The sequence below is a fragment of the Sardina pilchardus genome, chromosome 7 (genome assembly GCF_963854185.1).
Source record: "Sardina pilchardus chromosome 7, fSarPil1.1, whole genome shotgun sequence".
Taxonomy (NCBI): Eukaryota; Metazoa; Chordata; class Actinopteri; order Clupeiformes; family Clupeidae; genus Sardina; species Sardina pilchardus.
This window is the reverse complement of record NC_085000.1, coordinates 28432197-28454653: the sequence shown is the minus strand read 5'-3', so window position 1 is coordinate 28454653 and position 22457 is coordinate 28432197. Positions and strand designations below refer to the sequence as shown.

The 22457-nt window shown below is 41.2% G+C and overlaps 2 protein-coding genes across 4 annotated transcripts; both read right to left on the bottom strand.

Moving 5' to 3' along the window:
* Positions 1–33: 33 nt before the first annotated feature.
* Positions 34–13141, bottom strand: LOC134087869 (acylamino-acid-releasing enzyme-like). Its single transcript, XM_062541674.1, has 23 exons — positions 13094–13141; positions 12036–12165; positions 11589–11715; positions 11318–11405; positions 11082–11157; positions 9681–9772; positions 9342–9419; positions 8909–9046; positions 8604–8695; positions 8328–8368; positions 8089–8207; positions 7877–7937; positions 7515–7612; positions 7079–7130; positions 6677–6765; positions 5978–6116; positions 5704–5787; positions 5453–5533; positions 2848–2936; positions 2486–2676; positions 1969–2071; positions 1398–1504; positions 34–732 (listed from the first exon to the last, which is right to left on the bottom strand). Exons 1-23 carry the CDS (start codon positions 13103–13105, stop codon positions 624–626), a joined length of 2196 nt encoding a protein of 731 aa, XP_062397658.1. The 5' UTR covers positions 13106–13141; the 3' UTR covers positions 34–623.
* Positions 13142–13429: 288 nt separating this feature from the next.
* LOC134087868 (F-actin-capping protein subunit beta isoforms 1 and 2-like) lies at positions 13430–20656 on the bottom strand. Of its 3 annotated transcripts, none has more exons than XM_062541672.1 (10): positions 20496–20656; positions 19807–19896; positions 18599–18720; positions 18345–18458; positions 17546–17687; positions 17300–17416; positions 16792–16857; positions 16602–16678; positions 16107–16214; positions 13430–15013 (listed from the first exon to the last, which is right to left on the bottom strand). In XM_062541672.1, the coding sequence occupies exons 1-9, from the start codon at positions 20496–20498 to the stop codon at positions 16115–16117; spliced, it is 831 nt and encodes a 276-aa protein (XP_062397656.1). In that variant the 5' UTR covers positions 20499–20656; the 3' UTR covers positions 13430–15013; positions 16107–16114. The 3 variants fall into 3 exon arrangements, with proteins under 3 accessions (XP_062397656.1, XP_062397655.1, XP_062397657.1); XM_062541671.1 differs by having other exon boundaries at positions 16111–16214; XM_062541673.1 differs by lacking the exon at positions 16107–16214.
* Between the last annotated feature and the right edge of the window lie 1801 nt (positions 20657–22457).

Sequence of the window (22457 nt, the reverse complement as noted above, 5' to 3'; positions counted from 1 at the left end):
ACACAGGTTGGAAACATAAAACACCAGGCCTCATAATTTACAAACATTTTATTGGAAGCATCCTGATAACACACTACACAGACAGTACCAAAAGCCAGGGGATGTCAGAACCCATTTATAAAAGAAAACCAGTACATTTTCTGTTCTGTCTACACATACACTGTGGAAGGCTGGAGGCATCGGCTAAAAGCAATGGTTAATTTTAATCGGAACCTTTGCATCACACTGAAAAACACCTTCGCATTCGTCTCAGACAGAAAAAGAAATGACAGAGTGGCAGTTTAGATAAAGGCTTATATTTCAGCATGAGGCAGTTATAAACACATTCATTTAGAGTAATGAACACAGTATCCACCTTACCAAGCCTCTGTTCTTGCCGTATACTCGTCTTGGCCTCTGCCATACTAATCCATACTGTAGTGCATTTCATATCTTTTGGTTTAAAAGTAGCGTCGGTGCTGAGGGGCTTGAATCTTCTGGCTTGTGTAAGTGTGGGAGGGGGGAGAAAGAGGAAGCCCCCCCCCCCCCCCCATAGAAAGGCAGAGCTGGTTCCCCACTTCCCCCTCAACGTTTCCCCATGTAAGGGAACAGCAGTTGAGAACAGAGGCCTACCCAGACCCCTTTTACTGAAGGCCACAGTGCTGGATGATCCACAAAGCAATATTCATAAACCCGTCGGACTCCGCGGCGATTGTGGACAGTGAATGGTTATTGCCTTGATACCACAGTAACCTGTTAAATAAACAGAAATTAGAAATGAGCAGTGAAGTGTATAGGCAGAACATGTACTGTATATTGTGTGGTCAAATTCTTGTGGTGTGGCTTCATTTTGAATTGAAATTTGTGCTTGTATAAGAAGTATATGCACTAGAGGTGGATATCATTATTGTTATTGCCTTAGAAGGTTGAGAGTAAAACAAAATATAGGTGTAATCAGAGAAGGGTCCATCTTCAATATTGTGTAGTTTGGGGATATATATTTTCCTTCAGTTTCTTCTCTGCACACTTAAGTTTCATTTCACTCATATTTTGTTCACAAAACAGAACAATCTATCAAAGGCCTGCAATAATGCATAAATCTGCATATTTTGATATGCCGCACATGCTGGATGTATTATCTTTTCCTTCAATTACCGACAAGTGGCAGCAAAAAGTGTCCATAGCTGTTTATATTTTTGTCGAGTATCGACCACAAAAAAGGGTTGCTCGCAAATCATAAGACCTATGACTCATAAAAAAGGAAACCTATAGTTAGAAACCATGTCCTCTTTTCTGCTGCTTAACAAAAAAACAATTTCAAAGCTGTCATTAAAACAATTGGCAAATGTAAGCTGACAGTATGAAACTCTTCCATGCCTTTCCACCGTGTCTATGCATGAGCGTAGCAGTTGACCCACCTCACGGGGACCTGGCGAGCCTTGAGGCCCCTGTAGTACTCGATGCCCTGTTTTGGAGGGACACGCTTGTCATCTTCTCCCAGTGTGAGCAGAACTGGCGTCTTCACCTGCAGGAAAGTCCCAATAATATACTAATAACTAATAATATACTAATAATATACAGTACTCAGCCTTCTGTTATGGGCCACAGCAAGATCAGACTGATTTGACAAGCTAGTAGAATGGCCGTTTTTATTCTTCATCACTGAGTTCATTTGACTGTTTATATGAGGAAATATCCAACCTTTAAGAACATCAATTTTCTTTTTTAATTAATAATGTACCGTAAATAAATAAATGGTCCAGCTCAATGAGAATTAAACCAGCTAATAGGCTAACTGAAAAAAAAACACCATACCAATCACTATTATACTACTACTATTCTTATTTTATATACTCTTTGTTTCTTCATAGCCTATGTAGATATTAGGTATTGTATTACTTTTATTTGTATTGTTGTTTTTTCATTTGTAAAGCACTTTGGGTCAACCCTGTTGCATTAAATGTGCTATAAAATAATGAGTTGACTCACTTGAGAGATGTATTTTATCGGAGACTTATCAAACATTTGCCCGTAAGCAGCAGGGTTTAGTTGGGCATCTGGGCTATAATCCAGTCCTGCTTCTATCATGCACCTGTAAAACACACACACACACACACACACACACACACACACACACACACACACACACACACACACACACACAGAGTTGTTTTGATTGAGGAAACAACTCTATTGCATCAACAGCTACTATTTCAATAGTCCATTTTAAAAGCAGACTTCAAACACTTCAACAATGTATGATGGAGTAACTTTCCAATTATGTAATACACTATCCCAAATGTCATTCTGCATAGAGGGCATGGTGAAGACAATGGAATATTCCAGATCAACACCACATGTGGGGTTAATTATGGGGACAAGTGGCAGGGGTGAGAGGCATAATTGGACAAAGCTGTGTGAAATCCAAGGAGATGTTAAATAATTCATAGAGGATGCGGACACCCCACCACCTCCACCCTCTGGAGTCTCGCCGGCAGCACCGTACCAGTCTGGAATGTCAGTGCTGCCAATCATGGAAGTCAGGTTGGTGACAGGGTTCCGTGATATGCACGCCTTGTAGAAGTCTGGAAACTGGCCAATAAGGTGGCACGCCAGGAAGCCGCCATGGGAGCCTCCTGAGATGGACACCTTCTGCTCATCGAAGCAGCCCTGCTTCAGCACAGTCTCCACGGCAAACTGGAGAAAGGTATGTATATATATGAATATATATATATATATATATATATTAATACGAATCACAACTTATTTTGTCTCCAATGTCATTGGCAGTAGTCACATGTATAGATAGAGCTGTAGAGAGCTTTATAGAGTTTTACACTATAGGAAGTGATTCAACAGTGACAGTACCTGAACATCAAGCACATCCTGTGTGCCAACGTTCCCAGGGAGAGAGTAGATGCTGTCCTGACCAAACCCAATGGAGCCACGGTAGTTCACTGGACAGAGACACACACTGTTGGGTTTGTACGCAATACCACACACACAATCCACAAAGTCCCAAGAATATTTTACAGAATATCTTATATATTATCATTTAATATTATTTATACTCAGATAGTGGAATCCAAAAGATCTTAGAGTGGAGTTAGAACCTATGGTGAAGACATATAATAGGTCTCATGTCTAATGGGTGGGGGATCTCTAAGCAGATGTTTCAGATGGAGTATAATCTATAGCCCCGTTTATACTATGGGCTGAACCCGGTGCTGGAACTTAAGCCCAGCCCAGGTAGGAGTTTATACTAGACGGGGCTGGGCTGAAACGGGGCTTAACCTGGAACTATTGCCCTGACAACAAGCCCACCTCAACGGTCAGAGCCACGATCCAAGCCCCAGTGCTTACCCGTCACGTCGAACTGGTTACTACGGCTACCGTTCTATTTACTAACTGCCCGTGCCTGCTGCCTGTAGAATGTTGTTCACGTTTCTATGGATCCAAGGTTGACAGTTGGCTACATGGCCCACCCCAGAGCCACCCAGTATAAACGCACCGAGAACTCTAGCCCTGGTGCTTGTGCCTGGGCTTAAGTTCCTGGGCCAATGGCCCATAGTATAAACGGGGCTATAGAGAGACAGGGAGGAACCAAGTGGGAAGTGGGAAGTGGAAACGAGAAAACGGTGAAAATGGGACTTCCCCTAACCAGTCACGACCACACAACAAGTGCCACTGGCTTGATGCAGTCGACCTCTTGGAGTCGCCACCCCTGAGCACGCCACAGGAGATGATGAGCCAGGCACATCCAATTAACTCTAGACACATCCAATCAATGGCTGACCCACCACTACAGCACGCAGCTTATGCAACCGACCCGCTCCACACACACGACAACGTAAATCAATTAAACACTGCCGGCTCACTGAGCCCTGCGCGGGAATATCCTGCCTGCCCCAGGACACCAAGGCAGAAAACTCCACGTGAGGTACAGTATGACGCGTGGTTATGCACTGACTTTTCAAACGCGGTTGATGGGAGTTCAGGCAAAGGTGTAGCAGCTAGCACCTAGCCTCCAGAAACTGAGGTTCTAACAGCAGTGGCTACAAGTCCTTTGTCATGTCAGCTATACTTTCAAGATGCCAAAAATGGCAGCGCTGTATATGATGTTTCAACATATAACAAATGTTTCAGTAAACATAAAGTGCAAATTAAATCACATGAACAACACCAACAGAAACTATTGGAGGCTTTGAATCTGTGATTTTCAAACCTATCAGGTCAGATCATTCTATTAGATAAAACTAATAGAATTTCACTAAATGAGTGTTTTATTACATTTCTGGGAAACTAATGTTTCCCATGTAATGTAAATAGCTTGTATATTACATGTAATACACTTACATGTAATTACACTTTTTTTTAACCTTCCCATTACATAATAACTTCCTGCAAATGTTGTAACTATTACAGTGTGTTAGCTTAGCAACATTTACATTTATTATATTATCATAATTTAAAAGTGCAGATTTTTATTTTATTGGTGGTTTTGCCAACATCCTCAATGATGTGGTTCCGTGTTGGTGGAATGAGTTGCCCAGTGCTCTCCGTTCCAGCAACAGCTTTGGATCTTTTAAGAGGGGTCTTAAGGCATATTTATTTAATATGCACTTAGTCCTTTGAGTTTGTGATGTGTTATGGTTTGTATAATAGTATTGTTTTGTTATAATTTGTCTATTGATAGAATTTGAAATTTATTTTGCTATTGTCCTTAAATTTAGCCATACCATGCTTTAGTTATTATTATTATATATAATTAACTGAGTGACTTATTTGATTGCTATTCTCATTTCACTGTTTTATTTCTCATTAGGTTAGTGCTTAAAATTATTGTTTTACTGATAATATTACTATTCTCCCTAGTTTGTAATTGTTCACTGTTAATTTAATTTGTATTGTTATTTATTTGTATGTCGCTTTGGACAAAGGCGTCTGCTAAATAACCATAGCCATAGCCATAGCCATAGCCATGTAAGCTGATAGCATACCCTTGTGCCAGGCCTATGGTAGAAACACACAATGACTTCTCTATGGATCAGTCATTCAGCTTATATCTTCGGCAGCTTATTGTGGAAGTGAACCACATGCTGTCCCATTACAACTTCCCACTCACACAGACAGGTGACAATACGGGTAAGATTTGAATGACGGGCAAAGTGCAAAGTCTTAAGTCTAACTAAGTCTCATTCAATAACTAAACAAACCCAATTTGCTAGTTTAATATCATGGGTAAGACATTGAAGTGCAGACATGTGTCAGCCCAATGCTCCCAGATGCCACACGATGTATTTCATGCATAAGAACTTGAAGACACACACAGCACTTATCAGCCAAATAAATTAAGGCCCAATATCCACTGTGAACATCAAAATCACTTTCACAAGAAACAAATGCAGGTTGTGCTATTCAGTTCCCTACAGCTGGAATCACAACTAAACTTCTCAGCCAGGAAGCAACTCACCCAGCAGAAGAGCAAATCCCATCTTACAATAAACAGAGGAGGACAAGAGCCAGTCTGCAGTTATCACTGAGTGAGGACCACCTGGAGGAGATGGGGAGAGAGAGAAAGAGAGAGAGAGAGAGAGAGAAAGAGAGAGAGAGAGAGAGAGAGAAAGAGAGATTTACCCCTTCCAGGAACAATTACATTTTGACAAGATCGATCCAATTTCATAACCACACACACACACACACACACTTGTTTTTTTCACACACCATGTGGGGTGACAATGAGTGGCAGCTTCGCTCCTTCTTTGGATTCCTTTGGTTTCAGCAGCAGGGCCTCAAAGTCCAAACCAGCTGGAGCGAGACAGAAAGACAAAGGAAAGAGTGTGACATAGAGAGAGAGAGACAGACAGAGAGAGAGAGAGGGACAGAGAAAAGAGAAAGAGAGGGATAGAGAAGAAAAGGCAAGACATGTCATGAGGTTTAACTGACCCCGATGAAGGCAAGACATCTCAGAAGCATCAGTTTGGGCTATTTGTCTTACGGTACTGGCTGTTCTCCTGCTCTGGGGGCGGAGTGAAGGTGAGGATCTGCCAATCAATGTCGGACTGTACCTCAGCCGTCTCCAGGGTGACCCAGCTCACCTTCGCCTCAGAACCTCGCTCAGGCAGGAAGGCTACACGCTGCAGACAGGAAGTGATATCATCAGCGGACACGCTCATACGTAACTTCGTTTAAATGCAACTAGTACCGTCTCTGTCAGCATCAGTAACAGCTAGAGCACAAATGAGGGTAAAACACAACGCATAAACAATTTGTGTTGTGTTACGACCGTGCACTTCAAATAGCTACATTTTCAGTTTGACCGAAATACTATTTGTATCACCATTCAGATGGACAAAATCAGAGCATGCCTCCAAAGCTTGATAGCTCAGTCAGGCAGGAAGTCAAACAGCTTACTGGAAACTGAGAGTTTATACATTTCTATAATAGATAAATTTGTGGTGAAGGAATCTACTGAATTTCAGATCCTATGAGAAGTCAGATGATCCTGAGATATGCGGTCTAACGACAGGTAGGTTATACAATTAAGGACACTTTTGGGAAACGGGAGTGGGAGCCTCAAGGTTGAAAGTGAAACACAGCAAATAACCCCATTTGTATTCAAGATTGGGGAACAAGATAATCGAGAAGGGAACTCATGTCATCATCCTCCTATTGAAGAATGAAAAGTGGTCATTACCAGACTGGTGGGGCAGTTTGGGGAGCAGCAGCTGACCACCATCAGGTCTCTGTGGACAGTGAGCAGTGACCAGCTCCCCATGTCTGACTCTGATGCGGAACAAAAACGACACACACACACACACACACACACACACACACACACACACACACACACACACACACACACACACACACACACACACACACACACACACACACACACACACACACACACACACACACACACACACACACACACACACACACACACACACACACACACACACACACACACACACACACACACACACACACACACACACACACAATACATCAGTCAGACCAGGTTTTAACAAAATATCAACAGCACAACATCTCAGAGCAGAGAGGACAGATGAGACCAGAGGAGTTGTTTACTCACTGGAGGTGAGGGATGTGACTCCGCCTGTAGAGGTATCAACTAGCAGAAGTTCCTGTGTGATGAGGACAACAAACAAACAAACAAATAAGCAAACAAACAAGCAACAAGAGAAAACTAAGCCTTGAACTGTGAGTGTATAGCTCAGCTAATAGTTCGAGGGCAACGTAAATCCGCACACCGAAGAGGAAGAGCTCCCAAAACATATATTCTTTAGAAATAATAAAGAATATATATTTTGGGAGCTCTTCGATTTTTATGTTGCCTTCAAACTATAATTTTTCATCTCGCACCCGGCCAATTTTTATAGATGTGCGTGATTATACTTTGTACTACAAAGTTTGTAGTTCAGCTAATAGACATGGACAGTTCTCAAAATGCATAGCAGTCACAGCAGTCTGACTGGGTTCCAAAGAGTAGAGTACTACTACTGCTGTACCTTTCGGCTCCGCTGGGGACAGGACAAGAGGACGCGCTGGCTGTCAGCCGACCAGCACATAGGAGACAGCATGGCGCTGTAGATCCCAGTGAAGCCATCTGCCAACACACACAGCGTGCATACACACACACACAGTGTGCACACACACACACACATACGCGCGCACACAAACACAAGCAGACACACACACATGTACACATGTACACATGTACACACACACACACACACACACACACACACACACAGGGCAGGAGAGAGACAGATACCAAAGTCAGAGGACTAACAATATTCAGTGGCTGTCTCACTATCTTTCAAGCCATTGACAAAAACAGACACTTCCTATAGAGTGGTGAAATAACTACCTTCCCCAGGTCTGTTCACCACATCTACAATGATGGAGGTCTTCTTAGTGTACCAGTCATACTGTGAGGGAAAAAAGATTCAGACACTCAAACAAATTTGATGTCTAAACATACAGTGTACAAAGATGATTCTTGAGTAATCGTGTTAAATAATCATGACCTCAGCGCTGACCAAAATGATCACGATTATGAGTTCAGCCATGCTGACTCACCATGCATAGCCTGGAGCACTGCTGGTGCGGCCCGTACACTCCACACTCAAGGTAGACGATCCGGCAGTGGTCAGGGCTGAGGCGCGGGGAGCACACTGCACTGGAATCGGACAGCTGGTCTGGTCAGACAGGGAGGAGGAAAAAATGCAGCGGACCAAAGAGTCATTTCCACTTCAAGAACCTACTGGGATTCTAATCGCTAACAGACAGAGGTCAGAGGTCATGACTGAGATACCTACCACACTTTCCACTGGTCAGATCCACATAAAACAAGGACGACCTAGGGGTGTTAAAAACATAGGAGAGGGTCATTTATCTTCATGACTGATTTAGTAAAGCTACTTAATAGCAATTACTTCATGACTGAGTAATATTGTGGTATAGTTATTAGAGTAACTATTATTAACTAGCTTTAGCTAGTTAGGGACATCTGAAGGCCCATGTAACAAGTGGCATCAATACAAAGTCTTTGAGAATCTCTGAAAATGCTCACTCCTAAACAGGCACACACATACTTTCTGTTGGGGCAGTATCTCAGTCCCAGTCGAAATGGTTCATGCGACCATCCCACAAACACCACACCGGTATCCCCAGGGGCCCAGAATGCCTAGCACATAACATAATTACTCTCAGACATGACATGACACCACAAGACATGGATCTTGTACACATATAAAACATCTTCAAAACACTTTCTCTGGATTAAATATCCAAATATTTCATGAAATATTTCATGAAATTTAACATGGACATTCTAGGAAATAGATGTCAACCTATGAAGTCAGTGGAGTGTCTTTTGAAGAGGAACTGTACTACACACCTGTCCAGGAGAAATGCTGTCTGGAATGCCCTCCAGCACAGACACATTGCTGCCCTCGATGTCCAGCACACACAAAACTGGAGTGCTCTTGTTTACCATGGTCTCTCCCCAGTCCTCATAATACACAAACTGGTCCCCCTGAAAGCGTTCCCACAGATTCACACACACACAGACACAGACACAGACACAGACACAGACACAGACACAGACACAGACACACACACACACACACACACACACACACACACACACACACACACACACACACACACACACACACACACACACACACACACACACACACACACACACACACACACACACACACACACACAGACACACACACACTTCATGTGAATACATTCACAGCTCAAAACCACTTGCCATTCTGTTTCTTAATGTCAATCCCGAATGCAGCATTTGTCTCCCTTACCTTTACGGTTTCATCCTTCTTGCCCACCTTAATTCCTTCCTCCTCATCCCCTACAGGACTTGACTCAGGAGACTCTGTCTGAAAGTGGACATGCAAAAAACATTTCTATTTTACTTTTGTTACATGCACTGTAGATATTGTAAGTACATGGGGACCATCTGTGGATACAACGCGTGAGAAGCTTTAAAACATCAACCGGTAGACTTCATCCCTTTCACACTCAAATTCTAAATGCTTACTTTCAATGGTGGGAAGTAAGTGGCCACTATAATAAGGCAACAGAAATAGTGTAGTGTCCCAACTGGCAGAGTAGTAAAGATTGTATGGTAAAGAACGGACCTTGAAGAAGGACTCTGCCTTGGGTCTTTTCTTCTCTGCCACATACAGAAGGTGAGTTTCAGAGTGAGACCAGACCAGACTGCCAAACAGATCTATGGGAGGGACACCACAATCACTCACTGGGAATACTGTATCTCTCACAGAGAGACACACAAAAACAACTCACATCAAATCACATCAAATTAGAACGGTGCAGGGAAAAAGTCAAACATTTCAAAGTATTTGAGCTGGGGAAAAGTACAAAATTTCTACCCCAATGCTGGTTGATTAAAATATTGAAGTGGAAGGTGTTTGAACAACACCGCAAACAACCACCTATGTGTAGGCGTTCACTACTCATTTCCTATTTCTAGGTAACTTTTTAACTTGTGTCCTGAAACTTGTTGCTTGTGGAAACACTGTGATCAGGGATTCCTGTGGTTCAACAGGTGGAGTAACATGTTCAATACCAAGATCAGATGTCCAATCCCTCGGGAGCTCAGTAAAAACATGAATTATCTCAATAAAACACCATAAAGCGCTAGGCTTCTGCATCACTCAATTACACACTGCAGGGACTATAACTCATGAAATATAGCTGTCAAGAGGAATTGATTCTCAAGGTACTTTCCAAGTTCCAATATAGCTATATTAAATAGCTTTGTCAAGAGTAATCAAATATTAACAGTGTGATCAATAGCAATGGAGGCACCTTCAACTGGAAAATGTTTAACAGGCATGGCTGTCAAGGTAACTTTCTACAAACAACTTCTGCGAGTATCTACTTTTCTAGTAGTTATTTTCTTAAACAAATGGGTAACCCCACAATGACTTAGCCTGGTGATTGGATTTGTTTCTAACACTTGCATCGCAACAGGCACTAACTTTGAAATCATTGGTCCTACCTTACCAATCTAACGTTACTTTCTACTTTCCCAAACTTTACAAACTGACCATAAACAACATCAACAGTCGGGAAACGATGTATGTGGTCTATCTTTGCTGTACATACATTTCTGCATTTTTCCAACTGCATTTCTTTTATGTTTGCAGATGTTGCTGCAGCTGTTTATGACAATAAGTTTCGTTTCCATCTTGTCGCTGATTGAGGGCAACGGTTATGAACTACGGTGTTTCCAGACTAGATCTCCCTGTCAAGAACATCTAAGTGAATGGGGCCAGGCTAACAATGACCGTCATTGAAATGCATTTCGTCATTCAGTTCCATAGTGTTATATTCTACAAAGGCATCAGGGCAATACCATTTACCATTCAGCACTTTTCAGAGCCAAGGATGCACTTCAAAGTTGTGACATAATTGCAGGGTCCATTGAGCCCAAGTGTGTATTATTCAGTGTATACTCAATGTGTATCTCATAGGAAACTGAACTTCATTTTGGAGCAGTTCAATGAGAAGCTTACCATCCTCATAGACTTTGCCATGCTTCTTCAGATCCGTGAGATTGAGACACTTCACTTTGCTGTTCTTGTGCCAAATCTGTCCCAAAGAGAGAATGTAACAGCCATCGGTCGGGGACACTGATAATATCCTACAGACAGTGTGCAGTCAAAGAGTAAGGACTGAGATTGAGAGTAAAAGCTGTGTGTGTGTGTGTGTGTGTGTGTGTTGGGGGGGGGGGGGGGGGGGGGATTCTGACCTCCAGGAACTGCTTCTCCTCTCCTTTGATAGTACATTCTCTGACCACAGCTTTCATGTCCCCTGAGGGCGAGTCTCTGCTCAGCAGCCTAAGGAGAGAGACAAGCAACACTCAATTCAGACACCATGCTCCTGGTTCTCTCTGGCAGGACATCAGTTCCTCTGTGTGTGTGTGTGTGTGTGTGTGTGTGTGTGTGTGTGTGTGTGTGTGTGTGTGTGTGTGTGTGTAAAGGGGGGGGGGGGGGTCTAGGCAAGATAAAAGCAATACCCACACTCCCTTGATCTCTGTGCAGTTCCCAGATGGTCCAGAGAAGACAACGGACTGATCATCGTGAAACACAATATATTGCCGGCAAAACTTCACCTGTTCGTTTCTCTCTAGGTCACGTTGGCTCCATTCTTTGAGAAAGAGATAGACAACTTCTCAATACAAAAACGTCAATGTGATGGAAGCCTACTTGCAAGCAATCACTGCAAGCCTATTTGGACAGAGTGTATATGCGCCAAGCAGCAAAAACAGTCAGTATATCCCTAAAATATACTTCAGTTGAATTATCATCTATAAATAGAAGAATGTAGGCCTACTAGAGCATCATGAATGGCATGAAGTCTATAGTTGAATGAGGGCTTTTAAGTCAGGGAGAACACACAATACTAAATGCAAACCACTCATTTTAATCACTTCCCCCCCCTTAGAAGAGATCAATGTTGGGCTCCACCTGTGTAGATGTTGCTGTACTTCCCGCCGTACTGAGTCGTTATCACTGGACCAATGTCGGCTCGGCTTAGAGATGGGAACTGGCTTTGCTCCCGGAAGAGCTTGGCGATGTCGTCAGGGTTCTTCATTACCTTACCATAAAAACGAGCAAAACTGGCTAAGCGGCTCACGGACATAAACCGTCTGGCGTGAGATGTTGCCATCCTTATCACTCCCTCGATCAACATAATTTGCTGTTACACCCTAACCCCTGGCCGATTCTTGGAAGACACTTGTCATGTCGCTGACAGTAAAATGACCCCTAAGGTGACGTCCCAATAGAGAATAGACTGACAATAAATTCAATGTTTTGAATCAGTCCGATAAAATGTTATTGCTTGCTAACAACGTATTAAGATCAGTTTATTGGCCTAGTTTTCCTGTCCAAAAGTAGTTACACCTAAATTACAGCTGGTGACACAGGCTGGTCAAGTTCACGCACAATCACTAGAGATACGGGGCGTGGCAATGGATAATAGCACACATGAACTAGCTAGCGTGCTATTAAACAACTGATCACATTGCAAGACGGAAGGCTTCTACCAAACGTAACAAAAACAATAAATAGTGTATCATAACCATAGGGTCATAACACGAAACGCCGACGGCACCACTATCACGTTTACATACTGTTACGACGAAATTGAAATGGTTTACTAGTAAATAGGCTAACGTTACAAAGAAAATACCACCAGCATCAACAACAACACCTAACAGATAAAGTTAATTACCTGCAACAATTACAACAAAATACAGTAAACCTATTTTCTTTTGTTGGGTTAACGCTTCTTAATACACAACCAGCAATTCGCCTTATGGTTGTATTGTCAAAGTTTTGGTCTTTGATAATCTCAACCATCGAAGAGGGTTCCGTAAAAGATTGTTGTATGATTGTAGCAGCGTAAAGCTTCTTTCAAAACTAGACATTTAGGTTCTGGCAACGATCTAATAGTCTCAAACATTTGGATGAAAAATAATGTTTTGAAGCTGAAGTCGCATGATTGCAATTTCTATATTTACCTGGGTAGTCATGCTGCTGGAACCAGTGTCAAGCGACAAACTTGCACTTCCGCCTCACGCCACAGAACACGTTCTGATTGGTTTTCAGTTACAACTACTTTCCTGAGTGCTTCAAAATAAAATACCTATTTACCTATTTACACTGTGAATGTGCTGCTGCTTAGAGAACAGAAACAATCAGGTTAACTTATCAGGGACCTTTAATAAATTGTGTACTGAACAGCTTCTGATAACATTGACCCTTTAACCATCATACGTTGGTTTTCAATCCTGTATTTTATACAGAACTGTCACCATATGTGAAGGTTTTCTGTGAAGCTACAATAACAGCCTTGATGTGTTCACCCAGTTACTTTACTTTTTACTTCAAATGGAACAACCGACCCATTATAGCATACAGGTCTCTTACATGAATCTTGTCTATATAAGCTCGTTAATCACAACAGGTAGAAAAATAAACCTTCCTGCTCTAAAAATTCAATACAAATATATTAGCTTGTCACAGTGCCATGAGTGATGGGTGATACAGTATTTTGCAAAATGCAAAACTAAGTGTTTTGTGCTAAGACTGCTTGAAAAGCGAATCAATCAGCTGTGATACATACAGCATCTTGATACTTGAACCAATGTGTTGACTAAGGCCTGTTAAATGTTAGATACCTAGAATGACATTTAATTTGTACGTATTACAGTACCCTTTCAGCGTAATTAATCAACAGATCTAGTTTTAGAACTTTATAACTAGTTTTTAACTTCCTAATTATAGTCCTTGCATACATCTACTGTGTGCTGCTCAGATACCCCACACATACCAGCAAACAGCAGACATGAGCAAATTGATTTTGAGTTGTTTGGAGCAAACCATCCAACTTGATCAAACCTTACACTGCTTCAATGATCGCATACAATAATACAATCAGTCTGAATACATACACATTTTACTTAACGATGACCCCATGTGTCTATAAGTTAGAATTACAACTGGCATACAATAAATGGCACACTGCAGACAAAAAGCTATATCAAAACAAATGCAAAGTGCACAAAAAATAAAGCCTTTAGGAGAGAAATATGTTTAAACATGGACAAAAATGTTTACCTATATTCTGTGCCTGCAACTTCTCCCATCCCTCACACCGTAACCAGATCAAGAATGAAGAACAAAATTGGACAGTAACACACAGCATTTACAAATGTTTTCCCAACTGACCCATCATAAGAGGATGGGTCAGTAAAAGATTTTCAGTTGACTTCAAACCAAATGTAACGAGGCACAACGTACATTTCATTCATACTTATACAAAAATAATATTGGCTTTTGGATAAAGATGCTTCTTCCCCAGCTACCCGTCAGGGTGCTGAATAAAAGTCTCTATAAATAATATACATGAAAACTTAGAAATAAAACTCATCCAATATGTCTTTTCAATAAGATGAATAAGACGTATTAATATTAAAATAAGTTTCTGTACCGTTTACGAATCTCGAAAGAACCTCAAAAGCGTCAATAATATCTGCAGTCATAACTTGCCTTTAAATGCCCATTTATAAGGGGTTCAACAAATGTTCATAAGTTCACAAACCATGATAACTCTTCCAAAAGTTCATCATTTAGAATGAACTGCATCATAAAGGCGGGAGCACAGCTAAATGAAAATGTACATTTTTTACAGAAAATCCATAATGACCAGAGGCAACAAAGAAAACTGTTATGCAGGACAGGCCCCTGAATGTTAGGACCAGTCTCAGGCGGCGGCCTAGACAGGAGAAGCAGATTGTGGGAGTGGGCGTGGGAGTGGGAGGGGGAGCTGGAGAGACCGTGAGCCCCTCTAACCCAGCTGCTTGCGTTGTTTGATGTGACTGATCAGGTCCTTTTGCAGTGCTTCTTGTTTGGACTTGTCTGCCAGAGGCTGCACACTCCTATCATGAGAAACACAGATATGACTATGACTCAGATATTGTAACACACAGTCCAGTGAACACTACTCTCTTCATGCCATCACAAACATATGTTTTAATAATGCGGTCAACTACTTTGAGGCTGTGGTATCTGAACATAACACATGGATAGAAGTTGAGAAATGAATGGCACACACACTTATCTAGTAACCATGACATTATACATACTGTGCATAAGAATGCAATACTCCATAGATTCATTACATTCAAAGCCACAAGCGCAATTTGTGTTAACACCACATTAGACCTATGAGTCATATCTCACAACATATGTTAGCATCTATTATATTATCATATATTAACATAACAGTTAACATGGGTCGCTGTCCCGGTCAATAGGCACTTATATCAGCTGTGAAAAACATGTTTTTTTCACCATTTTATCACTCAGTACGGCTCTGTTCAGTATTGGACCGTACAACTCATGCATTGTTAATGGAGAGCCAAAGGCTACACGCAGTATGACTCAAGGGTTATTATAGGGTCAAAGCATAGTCATGCAGGGCAGGTAAATAATACCAGGAGACAAGAGTCTTTGTCTAAGACTGTCAGATTAAGAAGAATAGGCTAGGAGAGGGAAAGGAGAAAAAGAAAGGAATGACAGCAGAAAGGTAAGAAGAGAGATAAAGAGGGGCTTCTCATTCAGCTGTCCGGGTAGAGTTGCTGACGATAACAGACTTCTAAAAGACTTTTTAGTGACATAGAAACCAGCTATGCTCCCACTACTCAAGCCTGATGATGTGAGCACACTCCTGACACTCAGCTAAGCCAGAGATGCTTCTTTCTCAGAGGTAAACCTAATTTGAAGGAGTGGTGGGCTCCTGACCTTTCCGACTGCATCCCTTGAGAGCTTCACACAATTAAATATTCAACCACTGCCATTATTCAACCTCTGATGCCTGATTTGCGCAACCACACCAAACAAACAAATCTTGGAACCGCATTAGCAACCACATCAGGAAAACAAGTCAGCATTTGGCACCACACAAAAGGGACCATGCCATCAGACCATGCCAGAACACATCACACTGGGTAGGCTTTACAGGCCGAGTACCTACAGCCCTACTCCTCCTGAATGTAGGTCTGGCGCTGGGTGAGGACCTGAGACAGCTCTTTCTGGAGCTGACGGAACTTTTGGTTATCGGGCAAAGACTCAATAGATCTGACAAAGACAATGGAAAGAAAGGAAAGCTCAAAGAGTGACACAGAAAACAGCAGGAAAGGGAAGAGGGTGGGAACCTAGACATGGAAAAGGCTGCCACAGACTTTGGGTAGTGATTCTAGAAAGGCACAAATTATACACTGAATAAAAGCAAAACAGAATCAATACAATGTTCGTATAGAAGTTTGAATGAAAAACATAATATCCAATCTCCTGAAGTGTAGCTGATCTGTCACTATATTTAGCCATAAACTGACATTTTTGTTTACACACGGCTATTGTATTTCATACACTCTTAGCAGGTGGACTAACCAGTTAGATGATTCAACAATCAACATGATGAATAGCTCATCCCATCACCAGTCATAAGGTTTTACATGCGCTTACCTGAGCCCATTGACAATGTCCTTCGTCTTGCCAAAGTAGATCTCATTAAGGGTTGAACGAATCTTATTTTCCATATCCTGAAACATGGGATCAAAAAAGGCTTGAACAAAACAGTATTTTACAGTTATGATATTACAGAGATGGTAAACAAACACAATGCAAGCATTGAGATGAAGAATTATTGTCTTACTTCAACTAGACGCCCGATGTTGGCAATGTGAGGGGCGGAATCTCCGACGTTGTCATCTTTCTCCATCTTTGTGGAACCAAAAGAAAGATAAGGGTAACTATAAAAAGCAGCTCAAACCAGTTCACAGAATGACATGTAGCAGTCTAGAAACACATTTGATCTATTCTTGTACACTTAAACCAAAACATTCCCTTAGTTTGTGGCACGTTTGACATACCAAGTTTAAAAAAATGTCAGTCCAGTGCCAACGCAAGGGATTATTTGGGAGTACGTCATGTAATAGCAGTTTTATCCTTATCTATGAAAGTTTGATCTAGTCCCAGCTGTTAAATTTGAGATAGTAGGAGAAAGTGCCTTCAAGAATGAGACATGATTATCTGGGGTGGTATGGCGTCATTGTTGATTAAAAAAAAAGATAATTTATTACAACTAACGCTAACAGCCGACAATGTAAATCTAGAGGTGTGGATGCCTGTGATCATTTTGCACATACAGTATGACATGTTACCTGTCTTGTGAGACTTCCCCCAAGGTTCATGGTGCCAGAGCCAGACTTTGTAGTCTGAAGCCACAACATTACTGTTGAGGTCAACTTGTAGTGGGCTGAGCGTCCACCAGACTTCTCCTGCCCAAGAGGAAATGGCAAACAAGGTCAATCCAACTTGCACAAGACTAGTGGAGTCTTAGCAGCTCAAACATGTCTTAAGCAATAGACAGTGGTTTCAAAATCTACCATTAGCCGATCACGCCCTACCTGCACCTCCACGACATGGATAGAATCCCAGCAGCCTTTGATTTTCTTAGACCCATCACCAGCCTTCTTGATGAGAATGACACCTGCAAAACCGTGATCCAAATCCCACAGATAGACAGATGATACACCTCCTTCAAAGTACCTGAAAAATACAGGTGTTCCTTAGATTTGAATGAACTTTGAAAGAGATCAAACTTAATCCAAACAAAGTTAGTAGGAAAATTAAGTAGGAAATAAATCTCAGTCTGTGATTACAAGTAGGGTAAGCAATGCTAGATGATGCTGCATTTGAATTTCTTAGGGGACATTTTCGAAAGCAACTTACATTATATTTTAATCAAAGACCATACAAAACACAACAAAGAGGTAAAGTAGCTCAGTCCTCCCTTCAATGCTACCAGTAAAACACCACACAGTGTATTGTTATTGTTTGGGGGACAGGCTGCTCCCACTTTGTTTCCAGTTCATAGCCAGGGCTACTGTATGCAAGAGGTTGTTTTTTTACAGTGTTCTCAGAGAATGGAGAACTATAGTAAATTATTCAGATGAAATATTCTCTGAATGTTACTACTGTAAGTGTTACATGTTAGAAATCACTTAGCATAAAGGCAAACCCTGCCGTTAAAGTAAATGCTTAACTCGAAACTTGTATAAAGCGTTAACGTTAGCAATGTTTGTAAATAATTACCAATGACAATTAGTTTGTGTGTAAAATTACAATTGGCATTATAAAAGCAAACTGATGGGCTATAGTTGTTGATTATCAAATGCATAGAGATCAATGACAAGAATTACTCACAGATCGCGGTACTGATCAAAGGCATTGTTAGCCTCCACTTCCAGTTTGCGCAAGCGAGCAGATGGCATGGCGCCATCTTCAATTGGTGGTTCATATTTATTACTCCACGGAGACCTGTGATATGAGAAATGAAGGGTTATTGTATGACGTGTTCTGCACAAAAAAAATTATATATACTGTATATACTGTATTTATAACAATAAAAGTTACGAAACATGAAGACGAAGGAACCCAAATCAGAGCCTGACACTGACCTATAGGAATCTCCATCTCTGTTGTAGTCACAGAGTAGGTAATCCTTGCCCACGGTCTTGTCTCTGGCAATCTTAAGAGGCTGGTCTACAGAGGAAAGGAGATCCTCACATAAACTGGGCACCTGAAAAAACAAGAGAAAACATTCATGAAGTCAGGACAGTGGAACGCTGAGTCAGCATTACAGTTATGGACAGTGTATGTTTTAATGCTTTATCAGATCAGGTCAGGCTACTTTATTTGTACTCCTATTTGGTTGTTCACACAAAACCCATGTGGTCCGAGTCCAGCGGTGATATAGTTAGCTAGAAGCTACATCAAGGAGGGGACTATGAAATGGACAAGACCTCTTTGGTGAAGTGAAATTTAATAAACCAATCACGTGCAACCAGTGTTAAATTCTGATCTATCTATCTATCTATCTTTTATTTATTAACAGCATGCCTCACGCCACTTTGTGCGCCTGACTCATTCCATGAATGGTTAATGATGAAGTGGGATCCCGTACTCTCTTCCTTGTGTACTCACAACTTCTAGGTAGGGTCGAGACCCACTCCGTTTTGAGTTTTAAAAGACGAGCTACATGGTTATGCCCTGGAGACACAGAGGGACATGTCCTCCCCTCCCAAAACTAACCTTCCACTGAAGCATGAATCAGGTCATTATTCACTAAATAGAAACCAAAACTATGTGAAATTACTGTCTGGGGTCCCAGGTCTCATTCCCTACAGGAGAACTGGAACCCTCCAGAAGTGGAATAACTGTCAGAGATGTTCTTTGCAGCTGTGTATGGTTCTGTATAAGATAGTTAGTTGGAATAGGAGAGTGTCCATGGTAATGCCATTAATTGTTGTACATGTAAAGGGAAGTGAGTAGTTTTGCTATCAGAATCACATAAAATGTTGTGTCCCTATATTACTGTGCATGCTGAGCTTCCTGACTTGGCTTATCTTTGCATTTGTGTGTGCATTTCTATGTTTTGAGCCTTTTATTGTCTACAAATGCAAAAGAAAACAATGTTTCTTTAGCTGTTCCCGAAGTAAGGAAAATTCCATTTAGTGCATTTCTGCTTATTCCTACAGCAAACACAAAAGCAGGGGATGACAGAAGCTGTGACACGTCACGATTAAGGGTAATAACTAACATTCAGAAAGTGTCTGTAGTCTGTTCTGATACCCTTCGTTTTTGTTTGATTCCTTATTTTACTCACCAGGTCAATAAGATCACTGAGGTTCTTTTCAATCTGTTGAGGAGGCAGGCGCCTCATCAAATCCAGGGCGCAATCCAGCTGTTGATCATTCTGAACAATTAAAATAACAATATTCTCAGAAATGGGGGGCCAAGGAAGACGTGACAGTTGAAACAAAATATGTGTTTGCTAATGAAATCAGATAGACAACCGTATTGTAGCATTAGGCTACTTGGAGATAAACCATTTACTTAAAGCTAGTAACCTACAAAAGAAATGTTGTGTGACAAACATAAAAACATACACTACGCTAGAGGAAACAACCTTATGTAATACGTCTCGCCCTTAACCTGCAAACAGGCTAAGAATGGAACATTAGCCCAGGATAATTTATGGTTAGTGACAGGTTATTTTTCCGATTAAACAAACGTTGAATTTGCAGTTAATTACTTTCTGGTAACATTGGCTGTATAGTTCACTGAAAGGTCATTTGAGATGAGTGTGTTTCAACAAAAACAAGGGATTTCCCTAGCATGTAACGTTAGCTTATTTTACGGCAACATGTAAACGAACGTGCTGCTTGCTACATTATACAGACGTCAAAACTGCATTGCCTGCGTTTCGGTCACGCAAGTACAGTAACTTAAACTTTAGCTGCCAAGTTTGCGCCCACTCCTCTCATAAGCCTAACTACGGCACACAAGCCTTACCATCTTTGCTGTTGTCGTATCGAACTTGCGGTATTGAGATCTTCTGCAAGAGATTCCCGTATGACAGAGTTATTCTTGTATATTTGACAACTTGACAACTCTGCACTTCAAGACCCAACCCAAAAGATTCACTTCCTCAACAGTGTGAAAGCGGGAGAGGAAAGGGTTAAATCCGGGTAACTAAATACTCAATATTTACTGACCAATCAGAAGGCATTAAATAAAGCATGGCCAAGTATGGAAGCAAGTTTACATTTTTTTAAATAGTGCATATGGGGCATACTATGAGGCGTTGCGGGTAGCATCTGGGCACTGTTTATGTTCAGAAAATGAAATCAGTTCAGAAAAAAGGATCCCCCACTTGTTTGGCTATCCAAGATAGTGAACTCAACCTAGAGACCTCATGCAGCCTACACTCTCTGTAAAAAATTAAGATGGTTCAAAAATAATTTCCAGATATTCTGACATGCTTAATTTGAACTCCAATTTCAATATGTTCCATAGGCTGCAACATACATGTAATAAAAATGCTGCCCGTCACTGCTGTTATTGACTTCCCAAACGGCAGGTGGCAGCAATCTATCGGCGTTCTATCCATCGTTTCTTCGGAGAATTACAATGATAACAAAACCTTGGTTGGCTAAACTGGGATACTCCCTTTAGGTAGTGTTGCAAATATGTCTGAAAAAGAACTGGGACAAAAGTGGGATCGCTGTCTTGCAGACTGTGCTGCTAAGATTGGTAAGAGCTGCATCGATTATGTTCTAAAGTTTCCATATCTGATTACACTTAGCGTCAAAACAGTGATGTGAGCTGGCAGGCAGGCAGGTAACTGTTAGCAATTTAGCCTATCTAGCTAACTACACAGGCTACTCTCCTTAGTTAGCCTCTAAGGGCACTCAGGTCATGCATAGTCATATCAGGCGGTACTGTATAATTGGTTTACGATAAGTTGTCTGCACAATTGTATTGCGATGGGTTGTTTGTGTATCTAAATTCAAGGTAGCAACCTGGCTCGTGCTTACTCTTTGCCTACTCTAACCTTAACTTATAAACTGGCTACTGTACTGTCATTGGTAAACTCTATAGCTAGTTATGACCAGAGTTATATTAATCTTGGGCAAGGAATAGAGATTCGTCAGCCTAATGTCAATTTGGCACCAAATCCATTTAACTGTACAACAAGTAGTTTACTCCTGATCAAATCTGTCATGTTATATTACATAGGATACAACATGTTAAAGATTTAGATGACATGAGCATGCCATTAGTTGATATGCAACAAATGTGTCGGTGTGGAATGCACAACGTTACTAGTCATAACATCAATCAGCTATGAATAGAAGAGAAACTTACATTACTATTATTTGTTTGAAGCCCTAAACGTTTTAAGGACACTTAACTAAAGATGAGATGCAGTTTTCCTCTCCTGGTTGATACTTGTATTGTGTCCAAAGGGAGTAAAACTTTGGTTAATCATGTAACACTAAGCTAACAGAGGAGCTAAACAATAGGCAAACAAATCCACCCTTCGCCATCTGTCCAGCTGCATTTGCTGCAAAGGATCACCATATCATTGATTGGGGTTATTCCAAGCTACTTTTCCCATGATGAGTCATGTCTCTGAGCAGTATACTATTGACAAAAATTCCCTGAATATTAGAATGTCATGAAGTAGTCTGGATTAAATGGACCTTCAGTACTCATTCATATTATCATTTAGTAATGAACTACCTATTGGCAGGCTCATATGTCAAAACTAGGCCAGGCTAGTAAACAGAAATGGCTTGACAATATGGCTCGACTTTCCCACAGACCAGCAAATGGTGATTTTCTATAATCTACCTGATACCTTGCCTTTGTATTGTGATACTTTATTAGGCTAAAATTGTACCAATTGTAGCTGACATTGCCCTTTTGTGTTGTGTATAAATATCTGACAGCTAGTTACCTGCGCTGAAT